The sequence below is a fragment of the Vulpes vulpes genome, chromosome 13 (genome assembly GCF_048418805.1).
Source record: "Vulpes vulpes isolate BD-2025 chromosome 13, VulVul3, whole genome shotgun sequence".
Lineage (NCBI taxonomy): Eukaryota > Metazoa > Chordata > Mammalia > Carnivora > Canidae > Vulpes > Vulpes vulpes.
Genome location: NC_132792.1, coordinates 115,107,366 through 115,128,899, shown reverse-complemented (window position 1 = coordinate 115,128,899; position 21,534 = coordinate 115,107,366). Strand labels below are relative to the sequence as shown.

The 21,534-nt window shown below is 41.1% G+C and overlaps 1 protein-coding gene across 4 annotated transcripts in view; it reads left to right on the top strand.

Moving 5' to 3' along the window:
* Positions 1-21,534, top strand: part of EPG5 (ectopic P-granules 5 autophagy tethering factor) — a 101,467-nt gene that overhangs the window by 47,321 nt on the left and 32,612 nt on the right. For all 4 annotated transcript variants that reach the window (XM_072732280.1, XM_025997047.2, XM_072732282.1 and 1 more), the window contains exons 20-29: positions 166-276; positions 1,395-1,517; positions 2,398-2,564; positions 3,391-3,612; positions 5,410-5,533; positions 8,274-8,418; positions 10,027-10,198; positions 11,359-11,521; positions 19,469-19,611; positions 20,832-20,988. In XM_072732280.1, the coding sequence (XP_072588381.1) occupies positions 166-276; positions 1,395-1,517; positions 2,398-2,564; positions 3,391-3,612; positions 5,410-5,533; positions 8,274-8,418; positions 10,027-10,198; positions 11,359-11,521; positions 19,469-19,611; positions 20,832-20,988 (1,527 nt within the window). The remainder of the gene's footprint in view (positions 1-165; positions 277-1,394; positions 1,518-2,397; positions 2,565-3,390; positions 3,613-5,409; positions 5,534-8,273; positions 8,419-10,026; positions 10,199-11,358; positions 11,522-19,468; positions 19,612-20,831; positions 20,989-21,534) is intronic.

Sequence of the window (21,534 nt, the reverse complement as noted above, 5' to 3'; positions counted from 1 at the left end):
CTGCATTTGGCTGTAACATGCTGCCTGTGACTATCATTGCTGGGGGGGACTAGTGAAATCCATGTCTTACCAGAACCTACCATCGTGGGAAGATAATTGCTGATATTCTTGATAAGGTTTTTTTAAAGCCTCTTCTCTCTGCTGCACACCGTGTCCCCTGTGTAGAATGCTTTGGGTTACCACTGTGACCGGAGTCTGCTCTCTTCTTTGGTGAGCTGGATTGTGGCTGGCAACATCACTCCTTCCTTCGTGGAGGGCTTGGCCACACCCACTCAGGTAGGAAAGCCCCTGCAGCCAAAGATTGGTCATCTTTGGGAACTTTTAATGTTACCATCTTTGCTGATATAGTGCTGCTGGCTTTAAGTAGCGTTCATGTAGCACCTACTGTCTAATCCTCCCCGTGGCCCTCTGTAGAGAAGGCGCTGTTGCTGTTTCGCAGAGGAGTTAACTGAGGTTTTGTGGGACCAAGTGGCTGGCTCAGGATCCAACAGCTCGTGGTCAGGCCTGGTCTGGCTGACTGCAGGGCCTGCCCAGCAGCGTGGTTAAGAGCAGATGCTGGAGCCAGACCACTGGTTCAGTATGCTCTGTTAGCCCTGAGCCTTGGACAGCTTGCTCACCTCTATATCCTCAGTTTCCTCCTCTGTGTAATAATGATCACACCTGCCTGTAACATACCCAGACCCGTGCTAGTCCAGCTATGAGGCACGTATTCAGTGTTGGCTGCTCTGATCACCATTAGCAGCAGCCACTTCTTCATTGTTAACCTCCTGTCTGACTTGTGCGTCACATTATGTCCCTGATTTGTCACTTACACCAGTAGGGACATCCTTCACCCTCCCATCAGTCTTGCCTCCTGCTCTTCCTTTCTCCTTTCATGATCCAGCTGAAACTCCTCCTGCCAGGCATGCCTTCGCCCCCATTCTCCATGCAGAGCCATTTCTGTCTTCCCACCTCTGTGGCCCTGCCCTCCTTCCACCAGTTTCATGTTGCATTTGACTCCTGACTCCTCTCACTTCACATTGTAGTTACTTCTATATTAGTCTCATCTCCTTGAAGAGTTAGAAAACTTCTTGAGGCCAGAACTTATATCTGACCCTCTTTCCTGACCCTCGTGCATATGGAACTTGCCCAATAAATAATTGTGTGGATGAATATCTTCTTGTACTGAAGTGGCATTTCTGAAGGAATTTAGCATTTTTCAGTGATTTGTTTTATCTAAATTTATATCTGTGACAGGAACAGTGATAGGTGTAAGAACTCTGTTAATTGTGGAAGCTATAAATACTTGTTGATTGAGATATCTGGTCGAAGATATGCGAATTTGTAGACTACTGGGATGTATTTCATCTGAGTGAGCTACTCATTCCTCTCACTCTTACCTGCCGTCCTTGTAGGTCTGGTTCGCCTGGACAGTACTGAACATGGAGTCCATCTTTGAAGAAGACTCCCAGCTCCGAAGAGTTGTAGAAGGGGAACTGGTTATAAACTCTGCTTTTACCCCCGACCAAGCTCTGAAGGTGCACATAGCAGTTCTGCATTTGAGTGGGAGCAGGTGGTTTACTGATGGATTCATCTAAAATCTTGGGAACTTCTGCATTTTCTATTGTTGTAAATGTTTGGAAAGTACAATATCCAAACCAGTGCTTAAAACTGTATAATTGAAGTGCATACTTCCTTTCCAAGCTTTATTTAGCATAAAGAGGTCACATAAATGACTGAAGTCTGTGTTCATGCATGGCTGGATGGTATTGCCCTTGTTTTAAAACAATTGCCAGTGGGTGTCATGTGCATGAGTCCCCTGGAGAGCTTGTTAAAAATCAGATTCGTGGACCCCAGCTTTTGAAATTCTAAATTTCTAAGTCTAGAGTGGGACCAGGAATTTATTTTAAAAACTCCCTAGCTGATCTTTAGGCTCACTAAAGTGAGGAAAAAGCCTGGAATGAAAGACCTAGTTTAGGGTCTCATAATAGAGACTTGTCTCTTGGGTTTCAGTCCCTGTTAAGGACTTTATCATTCTTGAAAGTCCTTTTCAGTCTAAATGTTCAAGAGATTGATAGTGCTTGACAGTAAAATTGACTTTTGGTTTTCCTATCATTCTGCTCCCTTGCACTGTGGCATTTATGCTCCCTTTCAGGAAAGGCATGGCAATGAGATAAAACGTGTAGGACACATTCCAATCTGGGGGGTCTGTGAAATGTTTTGACAGAAAAACTGCCCCCTTGCTACCAAGGAAGTTAATGTGTTAGATAGTGGGTTGGAAAAATAAAGTGATAGGATTTTTTTTCTTACTGAATTGAAAACAAAATGTTCAGTGTTTCATTTGGATCATTTAGAAAGAGCAGATTGTTTGGAACTGTGACCATGTCATGGTTGCTCAAAGCTCCTCCTCTTTTATAGAAAGCCCAGGCCCAGCTGAAGCTCCCCATCATCCCATCCCTCCAGAGGCTGCTGATTTATCGTTGGGCCCACCAGGCCCTTGTCACACCTTCTGATCACCCTCTTCTGCCTCTCATTTGGCAGAAGTTCTTCCTTCTGTATCTTCACCGCCCAGGACCACAATACGGGTATGGTACCAGCTGTTGTAAGTGTCTGTGAACCTGTTCATCACTTTGCACTGCTCTGATGCTCTGTGTCCTCACACTGTGGCCTTTGAGTTAGAACCACTCTTCAACCTCTGCCTAGGAATTTCCCTGTTTTACATTTATTAAACTGGACAGTTTTTGAGTTTAGAGTATCTTGTGGCAGCTCTCTCTGTACCAACAGGGTGAAGAGAGTACCTGGTGCCAGGCAAGTTGTAGTCTAGGGTGCCTGGAGCTGCAAAGGGAAGAGAAACTGACCCAAGCAGGCTGCTCGTGTGACTGTCATGGGGGTCAGCCATGTGGATTTGTGATGGGCAGTGCAGGTGTGGACAGAGGCCAGGCTGTGCCTGGCAGCCTGTGGGCTGTGGTTGGGGGTGTCTGGTTTTTCCCCTGGGAATGAAGGGACCCTGACCAGCCAGAACTGTCCACTGTTATCAACCATGTTCTCAGGCTCCAGCCCTGTTCCTGGCTCACCCTACTCCCTTAATTCAGTCCTGCAGAACATACAGATATTGGTCCCTGGGCTTTCTGTTTTCTACCACTTTGCGAGTTCTAGAGCAGAAACTGTCTTTATTCTATACTGCTAAGGGGTAATAATATCTGAAATTTGTGTAGCTTTTCATTCTTTTTAAAACTGCTTTCAAACACACCATTTTGTTGGAGCCTCATACTAACCACTGAGGTAGAAGTAACAGCTATTGATTTAGTGTGGTATATTTATAGCCATTGACTCCTTAATTGATTGCAGTTTAGTGCCATCCAGAAAGAGCACCTTGTGTTGATCTTGTGATCTCTGCTTGTACTTTTTAAGGTTACCCATTGATGGTTGTATTGGAAGAAGGTTTTTTCAAAGCCCTGCTCATATCAGTTTGTTGAAAGAAATGAAGAGACGCCTGACAGCGGTGGCTGACTTCCACCATGCTGCGAGCAAAGCCCTCCGCGTTCCAGCAGAGGGCAGTGAAGGGCCGCCTGGCAGCCAGGCTGGCACCCCTGGCTATCTGACTTCACCAGAACTGCACACAGAGCTCGTGAGGTGGGCTATGGTTTTTTAGCCATATATACTGTCTTTCACAGCACCGGGTACTCTGCTGGAGCCATTGTTTTGGGCTACAGACTGCCAGATGTCATTCTCTCTGCCCTGTTAGATGGAATACAGAGAGTGATTTGGGCTAGGTCTGCATCTTAAAATACTTCTTTTCTGTGTTCCTCATGAGAAGGGAACGAGCAGTTTGGATATAGCTGTCAGCTGCCTGGAGTCTATGGAAGGTCTGAAACCAGAGGGCTGATGTCCTTTTCTCTTGCCCTATGTAATAACAGAAACCAAAACAATCGATGATAGCTGGTAAACATCTACTAAGGCCTGCTAGGACACTTCTCTAAAGGAAAATCGTGAGCAAGGCAAGATTCTTTAAGGGAAGTCCATACACCTCTTGGAATTTACCTGGGGTAAGGTACAATCTCATAATCACCCAAAACCACTTCTAAAATCAGGCACAAAATGTGTATCCCCCCCCCCCCCAAAAAAAGGTTAAGAACTCTGAAGTAAATTTGGTCCCTTTCACACTATTCCTTTACCTTACATTTAAACTTGCTATAAACTAGGTATTAGTCTAAATAAGACTTAATAAAAATGGCTTCTAACAATTAGCCCTGAATACAAAATGTCTTGGTGAGGAAACCCAGAGTTTTGATCCAGCACTGAGGCTTCAGGCTTGCTTGACCCGAATGCCCTCTGGGTCATCTTTCAGCCTCTGAAATGATTTCTCCCCTTATCTTGCTTGCTTGAAGGAAAACTTATTTTTAGCTAGGCTTAAACAGTGGGCAGGCTTAATCTTTGAACATTTAGATCAGCCAAGAAAGTTTGATGTGCCCTTCTGTCTCTCTTAAATGCCTCTTCTGTTGGCATGTTGGTAAACTAGCTATCTAACTGAATCAGAGGCTGGGAGAGAGCTCGGCACCGGCCCCTTCTGTGTTGAGAGCCTCAGGGTCCTGTCCCTGCTCTCTTCCTACACAGGCTGTCTCAGAGGTAAGAGGTGGTTTTCCACGTTACTGAGCAAAGCCAAGCCATGCCACCCCCCAGGCACCACCCAGCAACTTATGTACCACAGACTCCTCTGCACACAGCTGCTTAAAATACCAGGGATCTTAGCTGAATGGACTGTGTTCCTTGAAGAAACAAAGGAAACATCATCAAATTTTTAAAAAAGTTTTTCCTGGAAAATGGAGATTTTTTTTTTCTTTCTTTTTTTAGCCAAGCTTTGCTTTATACCTTCTTAATGGGAACAAGGTGCACACATGCTTCGAGTTGTGTTTGTGATTTCTTGAAGCTGGAGAGCGTCACTGAACCTAAAGCTGGCAGCTTCTTCTGTTGCGAAAGTTTAACATGGCTTTAAATGTTTTCTCTGAAAGACAGAAAATGTGTTTATTTGGATGTTAAACTTTTCCAACTGCTGAGGCTCACTGTGACTGGATTGCCCAGGAAGGAAAAAGTCCTAAGTTCAGATCCCAGGACTGGGTTAAAATCACCTTTTCCAGTGATTTTTTTGTTTGTGTTGTATTTACCCTCACTTTAATAATAGAGTTCACCTAGCTCTTTCCTCACAGCCTCATTGTAGCGATTATTGCATCATATTTGAAGGATTTGTGACCTTCTGGGATCTGCTGCTGGCCCATAAGCTTCTTGGGACTGTGTGGTGGTTGAAAGCATTTTCTTTATTCTGTGCTTTTTACTTTTATGTAGTAGTGACAGTGTTCCTAGAGATGTAAGAAACTTCATTTGTTTACACATCCTTTTGGATTTTATGTAATTATGGTTTTTTTTTTCTTTCAGGCTCTTCAATGTGTATATATTGTGGCTAGAAGATGAGAATTTTCAAAAAGGAGATACCTATATCCCTTCTCTACCAAAGCATTACGATATTCACAGGCTAGCAAAAGTGATGCAGAATCAGCAGGTGATACTACAGCAATGTTGCTTTTAGTATATTTATTTAGTATATTTGAACGTAATCAAATAGGTTACAGTCGTAGTCTAATGTACTTACTGGTACGGAAATGGGGTCACAGGCATGTTCAAGAGGTGCATTTGGGGTGTAGCCACTGAGGAGGGCAGGTGATGCCAGGCAGGTAAAGAGGGGTCAGATTTCTAAGGGCCATATATGCCTTTCTAAAGAATTTGGATTTTGTTTTGAAGTATTTGTTTCAAGAGCCCATGAAATGGGCTGAGGGATTAGATAAATGGAGGAACTTAAAATATGTTGAAAAAGAATCCGTAAGATCAGGAGGATTTTTAGATTAGATACACGGGGGGATTGATATAGTAGTAGGATTGATTAGATTATAAGGACATTCAAATTTCTGGCTTGGGCAGCTATAGATACGGTTGACAAAGACCCAGAGTACTGGAAGAGGAAGTGCCAGAGGGACTTCAAGGACAGTGCTCTATCAAGGATTTGGTGGGGAGGGGATGTACAGGCATAGAATTCAGGAATTGGGGCAGTGTAAGAAATGTGGGTTTAACAGTAGTAGAGCATTTAGATTGAGAAGAGGACCGAGTGAAGCTGGAGCCCTAAGAAATAATAACATTTAGGGCATAGAGAAACAAGACTGAGAATATAGGGCCAGAGAAATAGGAAAAATAAATAGGCAGTCATGGTGTCCCAAAGTCCTTTGAGTCTATTCTGTGTTCATCTCTCTTCTTTATCCTCTACATGCCATGGCCTTAGCTAAGAATTTGCATGTAGTAGATGTCAGGTCAGTATTTTTAAAACTTAATCATAGCTTCTTGGTTCTCTGATATTTAGCTTGATTCCCCAGTACCTACAGAATTAATTTCTTTCTTTCTTTCTTTCTTTCTTTCTTTCTTTCTTTCTTTCTTTCTTTCTTTCAGTCTGTGTTTACCATTTGATTTTATAGCTCCGCTTTTTGATCTGTAGTTCACAGTTATACTTGTTCTTTTTGTGGTTTCTGAGATATCTCTGCTTGGCCCTTGTTAATTCTTAGTATTCTTAATTGTTAGCCTCTGTCAGCAGTTACTTAGCATGAAGGCAGACAAGGTGACATTAGTGATCCCACTTAAAGGAGACGTGTATATACAGTAGGGGGACTGGTATAGCACCTCCAACAGTTGTTTGGTACTTCTAGGATTCAGGCCTGTGCCCAAGAGGACTTGGGGGTTTCTCCTCTGAGTCTGGAATGCCTTATGCCATAGTTTGGAAGTAACAATTTAGGACTTCATAGCAGTTTGCTCATTGAGAAACCAGAGACATCTGTTGGTTTAGAAGAATTCTTTAAACACTTTAAATCAGAAAAAAAAATTTTGTCCACAAAATGACAGTCTTTATCTGAACACTCATTACTACTATTTGATAGAGTTTTTAGTGTTCATGGAGAGCTGGCATTTCTTTTCATTAAAGACAGTCTCCCATTCTAATATGTATTGATCACCAAAGTGAAGTAGACGTTCAAAATATGCAAGACTGTTCATTGGAGTGTAGGAAGAGAATATTAAAACTTCAGTTTTTTCTCATTTTATCTATTATTTATTTCACCTTTCATAATAAAAAATTTGATCATACAGAAAAATGGAAGAGTGCAGCACACATGCCCTCCCTCTATCTGCTGAGTACCAGGTGTCTAATTTTATCTATGGCCCATCCACTCCTTTCACCCATGCTATCTCTGAACTAATCCTAGAAAGCATTTGACACCTGAAGATTTCAAAACATGAAGGTTAAAAAAGTATTTTAACCTAATAGCATTTACATCTATAAAATATTAACAGCAGTTTCTGAATATCAAATATCTAAGTAGTATCCCAATTTCCAATTACTTCAGAAATGTCATAGAAGTTTTATCTTCATTTTTATCGTTTGAGTCAGGATCCTCATCTTGTGATTCCTTGATAGTCCTCATAAGTCTGTTTAATATACTGGCCCTCCCCTTATTCCTTTTTTCCCCTAGCAGTTTGCTTATTGAAGAAACTGGATAGTTTGTTCATAGACTTTCCCCACAGTCAGGATTTTCCAGATTGTATCTTTGTAGTGTGGTTTAATGTTTCTCTATCCCTTGTATTTCCTGTACAGTGGTACTGGAACCAAGGGCTTGATCTAATCAAGATTCAGTGATTTTCAGTATATTTGTTACTTCTCTCTTTAAAGTTTCTGATTTTTACCTATGTCTTATCAATACTGTGTGTATATAATTTATAAATACACAGTTGGCAGGGCTGTTAAAATTATGTTTTCTGATTTTGGTACATAATCAAATGTCTGCTAAGATATTGTTACTGTCCATTTTATATATATAATTACTATATAAGCATACATGTATATATATTTAAAGATTTGTTTGCAAGAGAGAGTGAAAGTGCAAGAGTAGGGGGGAGGAGCAGAGGGAGAAAATATTTACGCGGAGTCCCCACTGAGTGAGCATGGAGCTTAACGTGGGGCTCGATCTCATAACTCTGAGATCATGACCTGAGCCAAAACCAGGAGTCAGATGCCTAACTGACTGAGCCACCCAGGTAACCCCTGTTAGCGTCCAGTTTAAACATGATCCATCCTAATGCTGGAGAACTTGATATAGACTGCCTTGTGCTAAATCTTACTGGTTTACTTTTTAGTTAAATATATAGTTTTATATGTGAATACATGATTTGTCTGTGAAAGTGAATGTCCCATGGTGCAATTCTAGGATCTGTGGATGGAGTATTTGAACATGGAGCGCATACGTTATGAGTTCCAGGAAACTGTTGGTCTGTGGACACAGGCCACACTTGAATCCCATTCTCCACCCTGTAGTTCATCGGTGCAGCTGGACGTCACTGATCCTTCATTGGGTGAGCTACATGAACATCGGCGCCCTCAAGTGAATGAATGAGTGAGTGAATGATTGAACTCAAGCCACTGAGGGTTAAGGTTTATAGATTGTGTATCCCTCTAGTGATAAAATTGCGTTTTAGGAGTTGGTTGTTAACTTGTCTACAACTTAGGGTTAGGTTTGGCTGTGAGTGAGAGACAGCTCCAAAACAATCATTGCTTAAACAAGATACTTACTTTTTCTGTAAAAGAAGTTGGAGGCAGGCAGTTGAGGCAGTAGCTTTAGAGTCATGGCCTAAAATATTGCTTGAGAGAAACTTGAACAAAACCAGGAGTCTTTTCCAGTGATGAATATCCAACTTTGTTACATTTTGTGCAAAGAATGGCTGTTCTAGTGGAAAAACCCTGGCTATACAGGACGATCCCTTCCTTGACCTGTTTGGAATGTTAAATTCCATCTGTTTTGGGTGCAAACAATACAGGTCTTTTTATGCCAAGTAATCCTGGCTCTTAAATTTTCTTTAATTTTCCTTAAGAATAGAAAATGGACTGCTACATCTGGAATGAAGCTGGAAACTCGTAGTAATCTCTTAAGTATTTGTTGACTTGACTTACTGGCTTGAAATTTCCTTGACCTCTCCTATCCCCTGTTATCTTACTTTTGAGAAGAATCAGGTCTGTGGCAACATTTTTCTTATGTTTCTGAGCCCCCACCTGCTGTGGTGTCTAGTGCAGTACACAGAGAGAGGGAGGGAAGATAGGAATATATTGGTACCTGTGTGTGGTCAGCTCTGTACTAGGTATAGAAATATAAACATTGAAATTGGTCTCACCAGTATGGGACTACATGCAATCTAGAACAAAGTTAGATGGACAGATTTGCCTTTGCTTTCTTATATGGCACCTGATTTTTTATTTGGACTCTATTTATTGAGTGAATGAATAAGTGAACAAATGAACGCATGATGATATAACTACATAACAGGAATTCTGTAGGAGTCTGTGTGCCCATGTCTTCATTCACTTTAACTCTACTAGTCTCAGCCCTCCTGTTCAAACTTTGTCCTAATTTAAGATTTTTTCACTCTGCCCTATTTCTTAACATCCATCCTCCCCAGTCTTCCTATGAAGTTTGTCTGGATGATTGCATTAAACTGTTAATGGCACTATCTGCCCCTTCCCCCAGTCCATTGTACTGATAGCTGGAGATAGCTACCGTCTTTCTCAGGCATGCTTAGAGCTGTTCACTAGATCTCCTTTACACTAGTATCAAATCCCGCCACTTTAGCATGTCATGCAAGACTGTCTACGGTAATAATTTAAGAGCACAAGCTTTAGCACTTTAACTATCATTAAGGCTTTTTGAGGATAGGAATTCTGTTTAATCATACTATGTGCTTGTGAGCTGCTAGCTCCTGGTAGACTATTAGTAGCCCTGTGGGGGCTCCTTCAAAACTTGCAAGTAACAGAAGATAGTGATTTTATTCTTTTGGCCTCTGGTTTGCATAACTATTCTGTAGGTCTTCAGCATTCTCCTTGAAGGTAACAGGCCAAGGCTCTGCACCTACTTAGTATGTTACTACCTGGTGATAGCCATTATTCAGTAAGTGTGGCTTAATTTTTTTCAGCTAAAGAAAGGGTTTTAAGTAATTTGCGGAAGCATGAGGCTCCCCAGCCCCCCCTTGATCTGCACCCAGTGAGGCCTCCTGTGCCAGTTATTTCCTCAGCCGTGCTCCTGAGTCAGAAGGACGCCACCCAGCTGGTGCACACGGACCTGAATCTGTTGCAGCAGCAGGCCAGGTAAGATCATGGGAGACCTCCAGGGCCCTGCCTCTGTGCTCACTGATGTGACAGCTTGAATGATTTAGTACCTAGAAGGACTTGCTCAGGTGCCTCTCAATGAGTAATATTGGACCAGGCTGGCCCAGTTATTTACCTCAGCTAACCAAGTTGTGACAAGTCTCTTAATTTCACATTGAAGTTATAGGGTGCTTACATGGACAATAAATTTTACATTTCCTGTGGTGGCATTTCAGATTGTCAGCAGTGCCAGCCAAGTGTTTCTTAAGCTTCTCCTGAGGAGACTTTGCCATACTGGAAAGATGTTGTTAAAAGGGTATATGCAGTGAGATTTACTCTCTTTTGTCACTGTTTTGCTCCCTAACTCTTCATATTCTTTAACAGAATTGCCATAGGCACTTTATCAGAGTGTGGGAAAGTCATTTAGTACTCTGAGTTAAAGTAGATACAGAATGATCAACTCTTGAAGGTTTTGATCTAGCTTTGCTGTCCTGTGAGAAGATGCGTGTGTGGAATGAGTCCTTTTTATAAAGTAAAGACTCTTACCTTTGCAAAGACCATGGGAATTGATCTCTTACTGCCTTCTGTATCCTTAGCTGGTTTTGGTCCAGGCATTAAGTGTGTGTGTGTGTGTGTGTGTGTGTGTATCCACCCGCATGCACATGCCATGTGTACCTCCACCCCCACCAGCACGTGCACGCGCATGTGCACACACACGTGCCTGTGCATTAACATAGCAGTATTGACACACATGTAAAAAGTTAGCTTCCTCCATCTTTGACAGTTCAGTTTGAGTTCCTAATACCTAAGAAATCACTGGTGCTTACCAGTAAGGTACCCCTTTAGAATGCTTGAGTCAGGATGAGATTCTCATTTGCTCTTGTATATTTAAGGTCTGTGTAAAAAATATTGTTAATGTAATACAGATTCTAAATGAAGCTTTGTTCCTGGCTAAAAAGTTGTCCCACTTTTCCTTCTTTTCTTATTAAGGAAAAGAGAGAATTTGGGTAACTGCAGGCACACGCATTTGGCCTTTTGTTCCTATAGAATGCTAGGTCTTATTGCTCTCTGGTGTAGGCTGTATGGTAACTGGAAGCCTTTATCACTTACCATAAAACCTTTCTTAAGCCTTTTTTCTACTTCCTGATGATGTTTTCCAGAACTGCAGCTCTTCGAGAATCTCAGCAGGTTGCCCTGGATAGTGAGCTGTTGGACACAATGCCCAAACAGTATGTTAACAGAGAAGAACAGACCACATTGCATTTGGAGTGTAGAGGCAGCAGCGGTAAGAAATGCCAAGGGCCAGCAGTTGTCACAGTTCAGGTAAGAGATTGTTGAAGCTTCTTCATGATTCAGGGAGTTTTTACTTGAGTCTGTAATATTGGCGTATTGTTGAGCGAGATGGCAAGAGGTTCATAGCACATGATTCATGTCCCAAAATGTTTAATGGCTTTGAGGGGAGGAAGACCCACACAGAGCTAATCATGTATTTCCATATGTGTTGATGTGTCCTGCAAGACAGAAGTTCAAAGAAAAGTATTACCACTGAGAAGATCCTTAGAGAGAGGGGCTCACACTGATCCTTAGAAGACTTTGATGATGACTGTTTGGAGTCACTGGGAAGGACTCTGGGAATGGAGTCCTCTGGGTAGCATGTAGGGGGCAGTGGCTAGTTCAGACTCCTCCAGGTGGTTTCTGGCTGAATTTATATCGGGATTCACATTGGAAAAGAGATCACCTGGAAGCTCCAGCAGTGTGCTGCGGCCAGTGGGGAGTCACTGAAGACAACGTGGAGGATGGAGGGCTGTGTGGAAAGCAGGTTAGTTGGGCGGAGCTTGCCAACAGGCAAAAGGAGAGATGTGTAGCTGTAAGATTAGGAATTCAGCCACCTCTTAGAGTTGCTTTCTTGAGTTGGAAAAACGGGTTTCAGGTGGGTTTGTGACATCATAAGGACTTCAGGGTGCAGCTTAGCTTTGGCCAGTACTGTCTAAGCACTCTGCAGAACTTATTTCATCCTCCCAACAACTCTTTGAGATGGGTATTCTTGTTATCTTCAGGAAATAAAGGCACAGAGAAGTTAAGTGACACACCCAAAATGACACAGCCTCTGAATGGCAGGACCAGGAAGGCCTGGATAGTGTGGCTGCTGAGCACCAGCTCCTTACTCACTACCCTTCATCTTTCTGTGAGGGACTTCAGGGTCCCCAGAGCTGAGAACCAAGATAACGCTCAGAGATAGGCTGCCTGTTACCAGACTACATTTGCACAAATATAGCTCCTCTTTTTTTTTTATAGCTTTCAGAAATGAGGAAACTTTATTTTACTGACTGTCGATTGTCTTTCAGAAATTTCTTTTTGTGCTCGTCCACATTTGAGCAGTTCTGATGTTTTCCTCAGCAGTCTCCTTGGGAGCCTGTTTTCTCTGATATGTCTTCTTTGAAGTAACTTTTATACTTGTATTTTTCATTACCTTTAAAATTTGTTTCTGACAAAATATTTGTATACATCTAAAGTTAAGAATTTGATCTGGGATGTGAGACTCCTAAACACTGTCTTTGGCCAAGTGCTTTATAAAGTTAATTTTCTTTCAGTGTACTTCTTCCCATGGTTACTAATACTGTGGTAAGACTAGATAGGAGCATTTTAAGAAGGATCACTTGCTAATGTGATAGTGCTGGAAGACAAGTCTGCCAATTTTGGATGGATTTTGAGCTGGTGTGAAAAGAGCTGAAATGTATCCAGTTCTAATTAAAAAGGGTGTCTTACTTCCAATCTGTGCCTTCACAAATAATGGTATTTTTCCATATTTTGGAATTATATCTCTTTGCCAAGTTGTTAATTCTATACAGAGAAGGGAATTCTCCTAGGGTGCAGTTTTGTAGCTGAGTGAAGTGAGTACCAAAAGTTCCAGCTCAACCAGCTTTGTTTGTGAAGCTTGCTTTCTGAAGAGTTGTGAGTATTTGCTGCTCCAGCCAAAGAACAGGTCTCTTTGGCTGACCTGTTAATTCTCGGGGTCTTATGGTGGAAAATAACACCAGGTCGACTTGGAAGCTTTAGCTCCAGCCTACCAGTGACTTGGCTCTTTTCCTTTTCAGAAATAGTTTTGATTTGTCTGAACCCTTGAATTGAAATTTTAGTCCGTCATTAGTTTCAGATGTAGAGTTCATTCATCAGCTGCATATAACACCCAGTGCTCATCACATCACGTGCCCTTCTTAATGCCCATCACACAGTTACCCTATCCCCCCCAACCTCCCCTCCAGTGACCCTCAGTTTCTCATAGTTAAAAATCTCTCATGGTTTGTTTCCCTCTCAGATTACTTTTTATACTTTTGTTGATTCTGAAATAGAAAGGTATACCTTTCCTAAAATCCCTTTAATTTTGACTTTGATAAAAGGGATATTGGAAAGCAGATGATTTACGAGAAGAATTAAAACGAGTATGGCTTAGATTTTATTTTTACACACAACACAACAAATATTTATGCTTTCTTTTCTCAAAAGAAAAATTGGTAGATGCTAAGGTTGCTTGAAGAAAGCAAGAAAAAAAAAAAAAAAAGAAAGGGGTGGTGGGCAAAGATTTTATAGAACCCTAAAGAATTTGAAAAAATAGCTGTGTTTTTTTGGTCATAATCTCATTAGAAATATCCAACTTTCTTAAAGCACACTCTAATTTTCTGCTGGCCTTACTAGATTGCCCAGTGCTCTGCCTTTCAGTTCCATTTGGGAAGATCTAGACACTTGGAAATCCCTACTGATGGCTCCTAGAAGTATTGATATCGACAACAGTTATCTACTTCAGCCATTATTTTGCTAGTGATGCAGATTTGCCAGGAGAATTAAAAATATGAAGAGAGTGAGCAGCTTTTGTAGTCTGATGTAAGATATCTTTAGAAAGTTATGTAGAAATTGCTAATTAAGGCTATCCTAGGCAATACTTGTTGGTTGATACTTCCAGGAATTGAAGACAAAGAATTTTTTTGGCTACTCAATGATAGCTAAGAGCAAGGTAGACGAAGGTTGAAACTAGCTGTCATGAAGTTGGGGCATTGTGTAATCAATGCAAGTCAATTAGGTTTGCTCTGAGTTTTGGCCAGAGGGTGTACTTGAGTCTAAAGCTATCTCCTACACAAATGGATGACTTTGGTTGTGGTGTTGGGGTAGGGAAGGTGAGTTCTGATTACTTATGACTCATCAAGAAACTGCTAGTGGGAAAGCTTATCTCATACAGAAGGTAGGTTGTCATTCTTATACATAGAATTGTAGCTCCTCTGTATATATGTGTCCAGGGAGCACTTCATGGCTATATCCAATAGTTTTGATCCTGTTTAACATTTTCCTATCATCTGGCAATGCTGAACGTCATGAGGTCTCTTCTTGTCCCTTTAAATCACTAGCCACTAAACTAACAGTTTCTCTCTAGGATTCCTCTTCGTCAGCTCAACCTTAGATTGCTGGTTGTGCTTGGTACTTCCTCTGACCCCCTCCATTGTGACATTAGCTGCTTTTGTCTACTATTTGTGTTGGAGTTCATAATCTAGAATGAGTGTGTGAATGGTCTTTAGTGGGTCGGTGAAGCTCCTGAGAATATACGGATATTTTTTTTTCTGGAGAGTTAGATCCTGAGTAATCCGTGACCCCAAAGGGGGCTCATATATTGAGGAATCCTGTTCTCTTTTCTCTAGTCCAGAATTCTCTGAGTTCCAGATCTAGATTTCCCATATGTTGAGGACTCCTGTTCTCTTTTCTCTAGTCCAGAATTCTCTGAGTTCCAGATCTAGATTTCCACCTGCTTATATAACATTCTGTGAATGTCCGTAGAGTATTCCCAAACCACACAGGTCCCACAGTGATCCCACCTTTACCCTCCAGACCTCTCTTTCCTGTACCAGGAACTGAGGACCTAACTAAGCATAAGTATTCTCTCCGCACCTCATACTTCCTATCTGGTTACTTTCCCAGTCCTACTGCTTCTGCTTTTGACATGACTTTACATTTATTTATTTCTCCTCATTCCCATTGCCATTGCTCCCTGTTAGCCCCACATCACTTCTCCCCTGAACCATTACGTAAGACTTCCTGTCTATAGATTCTCACACTGTCCAGTTTGTTTCCCATTCTGCCACCATTCATCTTTTTAAACACAAGTCTTATCCTGTTTGCAGGCTAACAACCAGCATCCGGCTTTCCAGTATTTAAAAGGAATAGGACTTTTGCCCCCACCCCCCGCCATAATCTCTTCTTGATTAGTTTCTAGTGGCATCATTTACCCTTTGATGATCCCTAAACATTATTTTCTAGCCACTCGGGCTTTTTCCATTCTCTAAACATACCATGCACTTTTCTGCCTTCTTTCTGAGGCATATGCTGTTACTTACCCCACACCTATTTGTGAGCTCCTTCCTCTCCTTCCATTCTTGGTTCAGGCAGCACCTCTTGAGGTCTTTCTCAGCCCCTCTGGTCAGATTGAGGTAGTCCCTCCTCCTCTAGCGTCTCGCGCATAAATGCTGTTGCGATCACCTGCTGTCCTTCCTGCCAGTCTGTGAACTCTTCAGGAGTAGAGTTCCTGTTCTTAGTAGTCATCTTCCTGTACCATCTAGCGTGGCTCCTGGCACGTAGTAGGTGCCCTTTCACACCCCTGAACGAGACCTTGAAAACCACCTGGTCACTCATTAGGTTGGGTTACAGCTTGTTTTGCAGTAGGATCACCTCTGTCCCTGTTACCTGGATTTTGAGTCACACGATGGCCAGGCCCTTGTCTTACTCATGTTTCTGTTGTCAGTGGCTCACACGGTCAGTGCCATAGAACTGAGGTATTTGAATGAACAACTACAGATTTATACTCTTCACTAGTAAGCTCCCTGATTTTAACTTCCTTCAGGAATTTTGTAGGTATTATTTGGCTGGAAGTTGGAACTTTTTCCTACTAGAAAATAGTAGTCATCCTGATTGTATTTACTTTAGACCAATTTGTTGCTCAACTGGCCAACTTTATGCTTTCCATACAGAATCTCCACTTATGCACCACACTGCTTCACTATTTACTATAACACAGATGTGTCCTAGGCATTCCATCCTGGGGAGTGATAAAGATGGTCATACTACATTACTTCCCAGCTCTGTTCAGAGCTCTTTTTATCACTTGCTGGGCTACTCTCATATCCCTGGTAACATGTTGGTGACACTGCTTACATGGTCTTACTTAATCGTCACAAAATGGGGGTGAGAAAACAGGTTCAGAGAGTCTCAAAGACTTGCCAGAGTCACACAGCTAGTAAGTGGCTCATTTGAAATTCAAGCCCATGTCTATTTAAGTTCAAGGCCCATGCTTTCGCACTCAGTATTGGGAAATGAAGCCATTTGCTTCTAGCTGTTTCAGCTCTGAGTTTCCTTTTGTTTCTGCTCCAAATTTTAAGGCTAGTTGTATGATTTTGAGTAAACTGATCATGACCCTCAAATCTCAGTTAAATTAACGGGTCTACCATTTTCTTTCTCTGAGTTGGTTTAACAGGATCACTTTCCTTTTCAGTGATTAGAGATCAGTTCTGATTAGAGAATTCGTGGATTAGATTAATTTTTAAAATCAACTTCAAGGGGAATGACTTTATATTTTCATATAAATTTTAAGATTAAAATGCATATTTTAAATGACTCATTTATAAAAAGATTTCAAATTATATCATGACAGTATTTTCTTGCTTAATAGAATTTTTCTGTGAGGGAAAGCCCTGGAAATTTCCAGCCATCTGCAGATGTTTGAACTATGTATGGCTTGTTTGGGATATACAAAAGACAAATATATTTTATGGGAAGTGAGACGTGCGGCTTCTGCGGTCGTCTCTCCCAACAGAAGCTTCTAATAATTCAGTGATATTCCCTGAGGAAATGGGGTGATTTATAATAGGGTTCCTTTTGTTGGACTTTGGTATTGTGGGGCATGTTTGCCAGACCCTGGATTGATTTATTATCATGTGAAAAATTTGCTTGATCCTAGAAGTAAAAGATGGAAAAGACCCACTGAGGGCTTCACAGTATTGTAACAGCTATGTGCTCTGGCCAGCTCCTTCATCTCTGTGTCTACTTGACCTGACCCAACTGGAGGGGCTTCCAGCATGCTGCTTTGTTGTGTTGTCTGTAGCTTCTGGTGATTGTGAGCTGCCAGGCAGTCAGCCCCTCTTCCATCCTAGTGAGCAAAGAAAACTCTCAATAGGGCTGGGAACAATGAGCAAAAAACAAGTGGACTGGGAAATAATGGTAATTTTGAGGTGTCTTTGGTGAGAATATTGCTTCACCTAACTCTTGAGCATTAGCAGTTTCTGCAGTGTGGGGTGACAGCTCCAAAGCTCCAGGTACTTAGGCTTGTCTCTGCATTTCCCAGTCCCTGGCCCCTCTGTCTTTGTCTCTTATCCATTGTCTTTCCACTTCCTTCGTCCTCACTGTCTTCCTTCCTCCCCTTGGATTCTTTCTTTTCCTCCCAGGTTGGCTGCCTTCTCTCCAGGCCAGCCAAGGGCCAGGACCCTCAAAGACCCAGTCTGGCCATAGTTGTTGACATTGTAGGCACAAAACTGACTGCACATGCTCCTGATCATGTTTTAGGCTATTAAACATTAGTCTTTTATTTGAAAGATTGGAAATTTAATATTTGTACTGACTCATTATGTCAGTACAAATATTATTTTAATTATATTAAATAATATAATTATTTTACCTTTCATTTCTCCAGTAGTAAAAACTAAAATAATTGTTAACATTACACGTTTTTGGATATTCACTTTCATGCCTTTTGACTCAGACTAACAGCATATTTTCTCCCTCAAATAAGAAGTTTTATAAAGCTTTTTAAGATAAGATTAGTGAGTTTTATGGAAGAGAGGTGTTACCACGATCATGAAAGTAGGTGCTTGATGTACCATCAGAGCTGTACTGTCCTGGGGTGCTGTGTAAACAGGACCATTGCCCTTCAGGAGCCTTTTGTCTGGAATTTATGATAATAACTCTGGCAGGGTTCAGGAGGGTCTCAGTTAAATAAATTTGGAAATTAAGTATTTACAAACAAAAGATACCTGTAATCATCACAGTGGTGGCTGAAGACTGGGTTTGGGCAGGTGCCTATAAAGGAAAATGAAGATCCTGTTGCTTGAGGAGAAGACAGGATTTAACGTTTGTGCCTTCTGAATGTTCTGATCTCTTTATCCTTCTCTGCTGTGCTGAGAAGTCCAGATTCCCTAGCCTGCTTCAAAGGACTCCCCCAGGACAGAACCCTTTTCCCTAGTCTGACGGCTCTGTGCTATTCATCCCTGACCTCCCTCCCAGGCTGGGCTTCTGCTTCCTGTCCCTCTGTCCTCCTGTCCTCCACAACTACCACTTTGGTTCTGTCTTTGTGTTGCAGCTTAGGCCTAGGATATGCTCTGCACTACTCACATCCAAAAAAGGACATTAGAGTGTGCAAAGCAGTTATCATATAGGTCACCATCAGTTAATTAGAGAAAAGGGATACTAACAATCCTCTCAAATAGAAAAGATGTAATCTTAAATAAAGGCTAATCTTTGAAATTGAAATATGATTTACTTTTGCTTTTTTTTCTAAGTTCAGTAAATTCTCCTTTGCCACATCTTTACTAAGAACGAATTAAAATTTTTATCAGAGATAAGCTTTCAGGGACCACTGAATCAGTCAGCTGCTCTTTCATAGGCATTCAACTGATTTGTGCACTTCCTGTATCTCATCTTATTTTGTTGTTTGTCTTATAATTGTATATCCTTTCTTCCTTTGAGAATGGCAAGTGTTTTATTAACAGCATCTGTGTCATGGTCTTCGTATTTGTGGCACACATGAGACACACAGCCCTAATGTTTTGAGTTGAGCTGTGTGTGCTATTGAGTGGCGAGAATGGAGAAGGGTCAAGGCTCTGAAGAGGCTCAACAAAGGAGGATGCTTGGTGTCCTTCAAGGAAAACCTCAGTGGTAGAAGACATTCTGTTTTTGATGAGAGTCAGGGAGTCAAAACAAGTGACAGAGAACATATCTTACAAAAAGACTAAACCAGCGATAAACTAATTCAGGTTTGATTCTTCATGAAAAGCCTGAGGTTCTGGAATAATTTTTTGACATTTTTTTCCCACCCCTCTCTCATTCAACTGAGAATTTTGAGTTATAATATTAATTGTAGTAGTTATTCTTCATCAAATACTCAGTATATTTGTAATAAATATTTGCTCTAGAAACATAATAGGAACACAAAAGTCTGTTGACCATTTTAATTCTTCTTAGTTTGAAGGTATGCATAAGAATGAAGCAATAAGTCAGCAGCTTCATGTTTTGCGAAAAGAAGTGAAGCAGTTGCAAGCTGAAGCTGCTAAACCACCATCACTTAATGTTGTGGAAGCTGCTGTTCATGCAGAAAACTTGATTACGTAAGTTTTGAGGACATTATAATTTAAAGTTCTATTTTGTTATTATGGATAATAATCATACATGCTACCACTCCCCCAGGCACCCACTAATTAAATTAGTACAGGGATCACCAAACGATAGCCATCAGACCAAATCTAGCCTGCCATCTATTTTTATAAATAAAGTTTTATTGGAACACAGCCATGCCCATTTATTTACTTAATGTATATGGCTTTATGCTGTGATAGCAGAATTGAATTGTGAAAACTTATGGCCCATAAAATATAAAATATTTACTATCTGGTTCTTGATAAAATAAGTTTACTGACTTCTGAATTTTGAAATGATACAGCATATTGAAGTTCAATCATGGAGAGATTCAGTGCTTAAGTTTTATATTAAAGTTACATTTACCCAAAAAGTCATCATTGTCAACTCAGATTATTGAGCAGAGTTTGAAGTGGAATTGCTCAGGGGAAGTAGGGCTCTCAAGTATAGTTGTCAGCTTGCATTTGGCCATTGTGGTTTTTCTTTTGGAGCTTCTAGCTTAGGCCCACAGTCATCTTTCTCCCTAAAGCCACCAGGGCAAGACTTGGGAGAGAGGTTGACCCTGCCTTTAACTTTAAGGTGACTCTAGATTTTAGCACCAGCAACTAATTCCCCAGTACACTGGAGTGGTGGTATGGAGGAGGACAGTGTGAGTCCTTTTGTAGGTTGGATTGGGGGACCTGGGAAGCAGAGGGAGATGAGGTGAACGAGAAGTTAAAGTTTGTTTTACTAGTAGAGGAACTCAAAAAAGTGTGAGACTTAGAAGAGATATCTTTATTTTAGGATCTTATTCTATACAAAAATCTTTTATCAGTGTTTTAGATTTTAAAATTTAGAGAAACCAGGGTTCTTATTTTTTCAAATATGTATTATACAAGGAATACACAAAAATGAAAGAATAAATTGTGAATCACATACAAATATGAAACATTTTGATAAGAGTAAGAATGTTAATAATACAGCTGATTTCCCCAGCACCCCTGTTCCCCCTGCCCCCACAGGAAGATATAAAATCATTTATTTCTGTGTATTAAAAATAAGACATTGGGTCAAGTTGGAAGAAGCTTACCCCGTGGAAGATTTTTAAAGTGACATTTGTATGGGGCTCTGAAGTGTAGAGTACCAGAGAAATTACTTGTGAGTCTGGATTCTCTTACTATAGACCAATAGTCTCATCTGCATTTTCCCACAGGGCCTTAGTGAATGCCTACAAGTTGCAGCCTACCCCTGGGGTTCAGAAGGTTGGCATTACCCTCTTCTTTACTGTTGTGGATTATGTCAGTGACGAGACTCAGCGTCATCCTCCCACAAGGCAGTTCTTTACATCATGCATTGAGATCTTAGGACAGGTAAGGCAATTCTGTGTTTTTAGCCTTATTCATGTAGAATGAGTCTCTGCAGCATCCTCATTATGCTTTCAGATTGACATTACAGATTTAGACTCTTAAGTCAGAAGCCCCTTTGAATTGTTGACTTCTCAAGATGTGACTAAAGTTGTTGGTATAGAAATTTGCTTCTCATACAAGAGATGTTAAGTTACTCGTATTTGAAAGTCTCTGGGGAGACAGCAGACTCTTTCAGATGCTTTTGGTATGGTTAACTGTAGCATCATGAAGCTCTTTATTGTTTACAAAACACTCTCCAGTTCATACCCACAGTCCCTTCTGTGTGATTGATACCACTCTTGTTTTATTTATTTTTATTTTATAAAGATTTTATTTATTCATGAGAGAGAGGCAGAGACATAGGCAGAGGAAGAAGCAGGCTCCATGCAGAGAGTCCGATATGGGATTTGATCCTGGGACTCCAGGATTACGCCCGAGCCAAAGGTAGACGCTCAACCCCTGAGCCACTCAGGTGTCCCAATACCACTCTTGTTTGAAAGATGAGAAAAC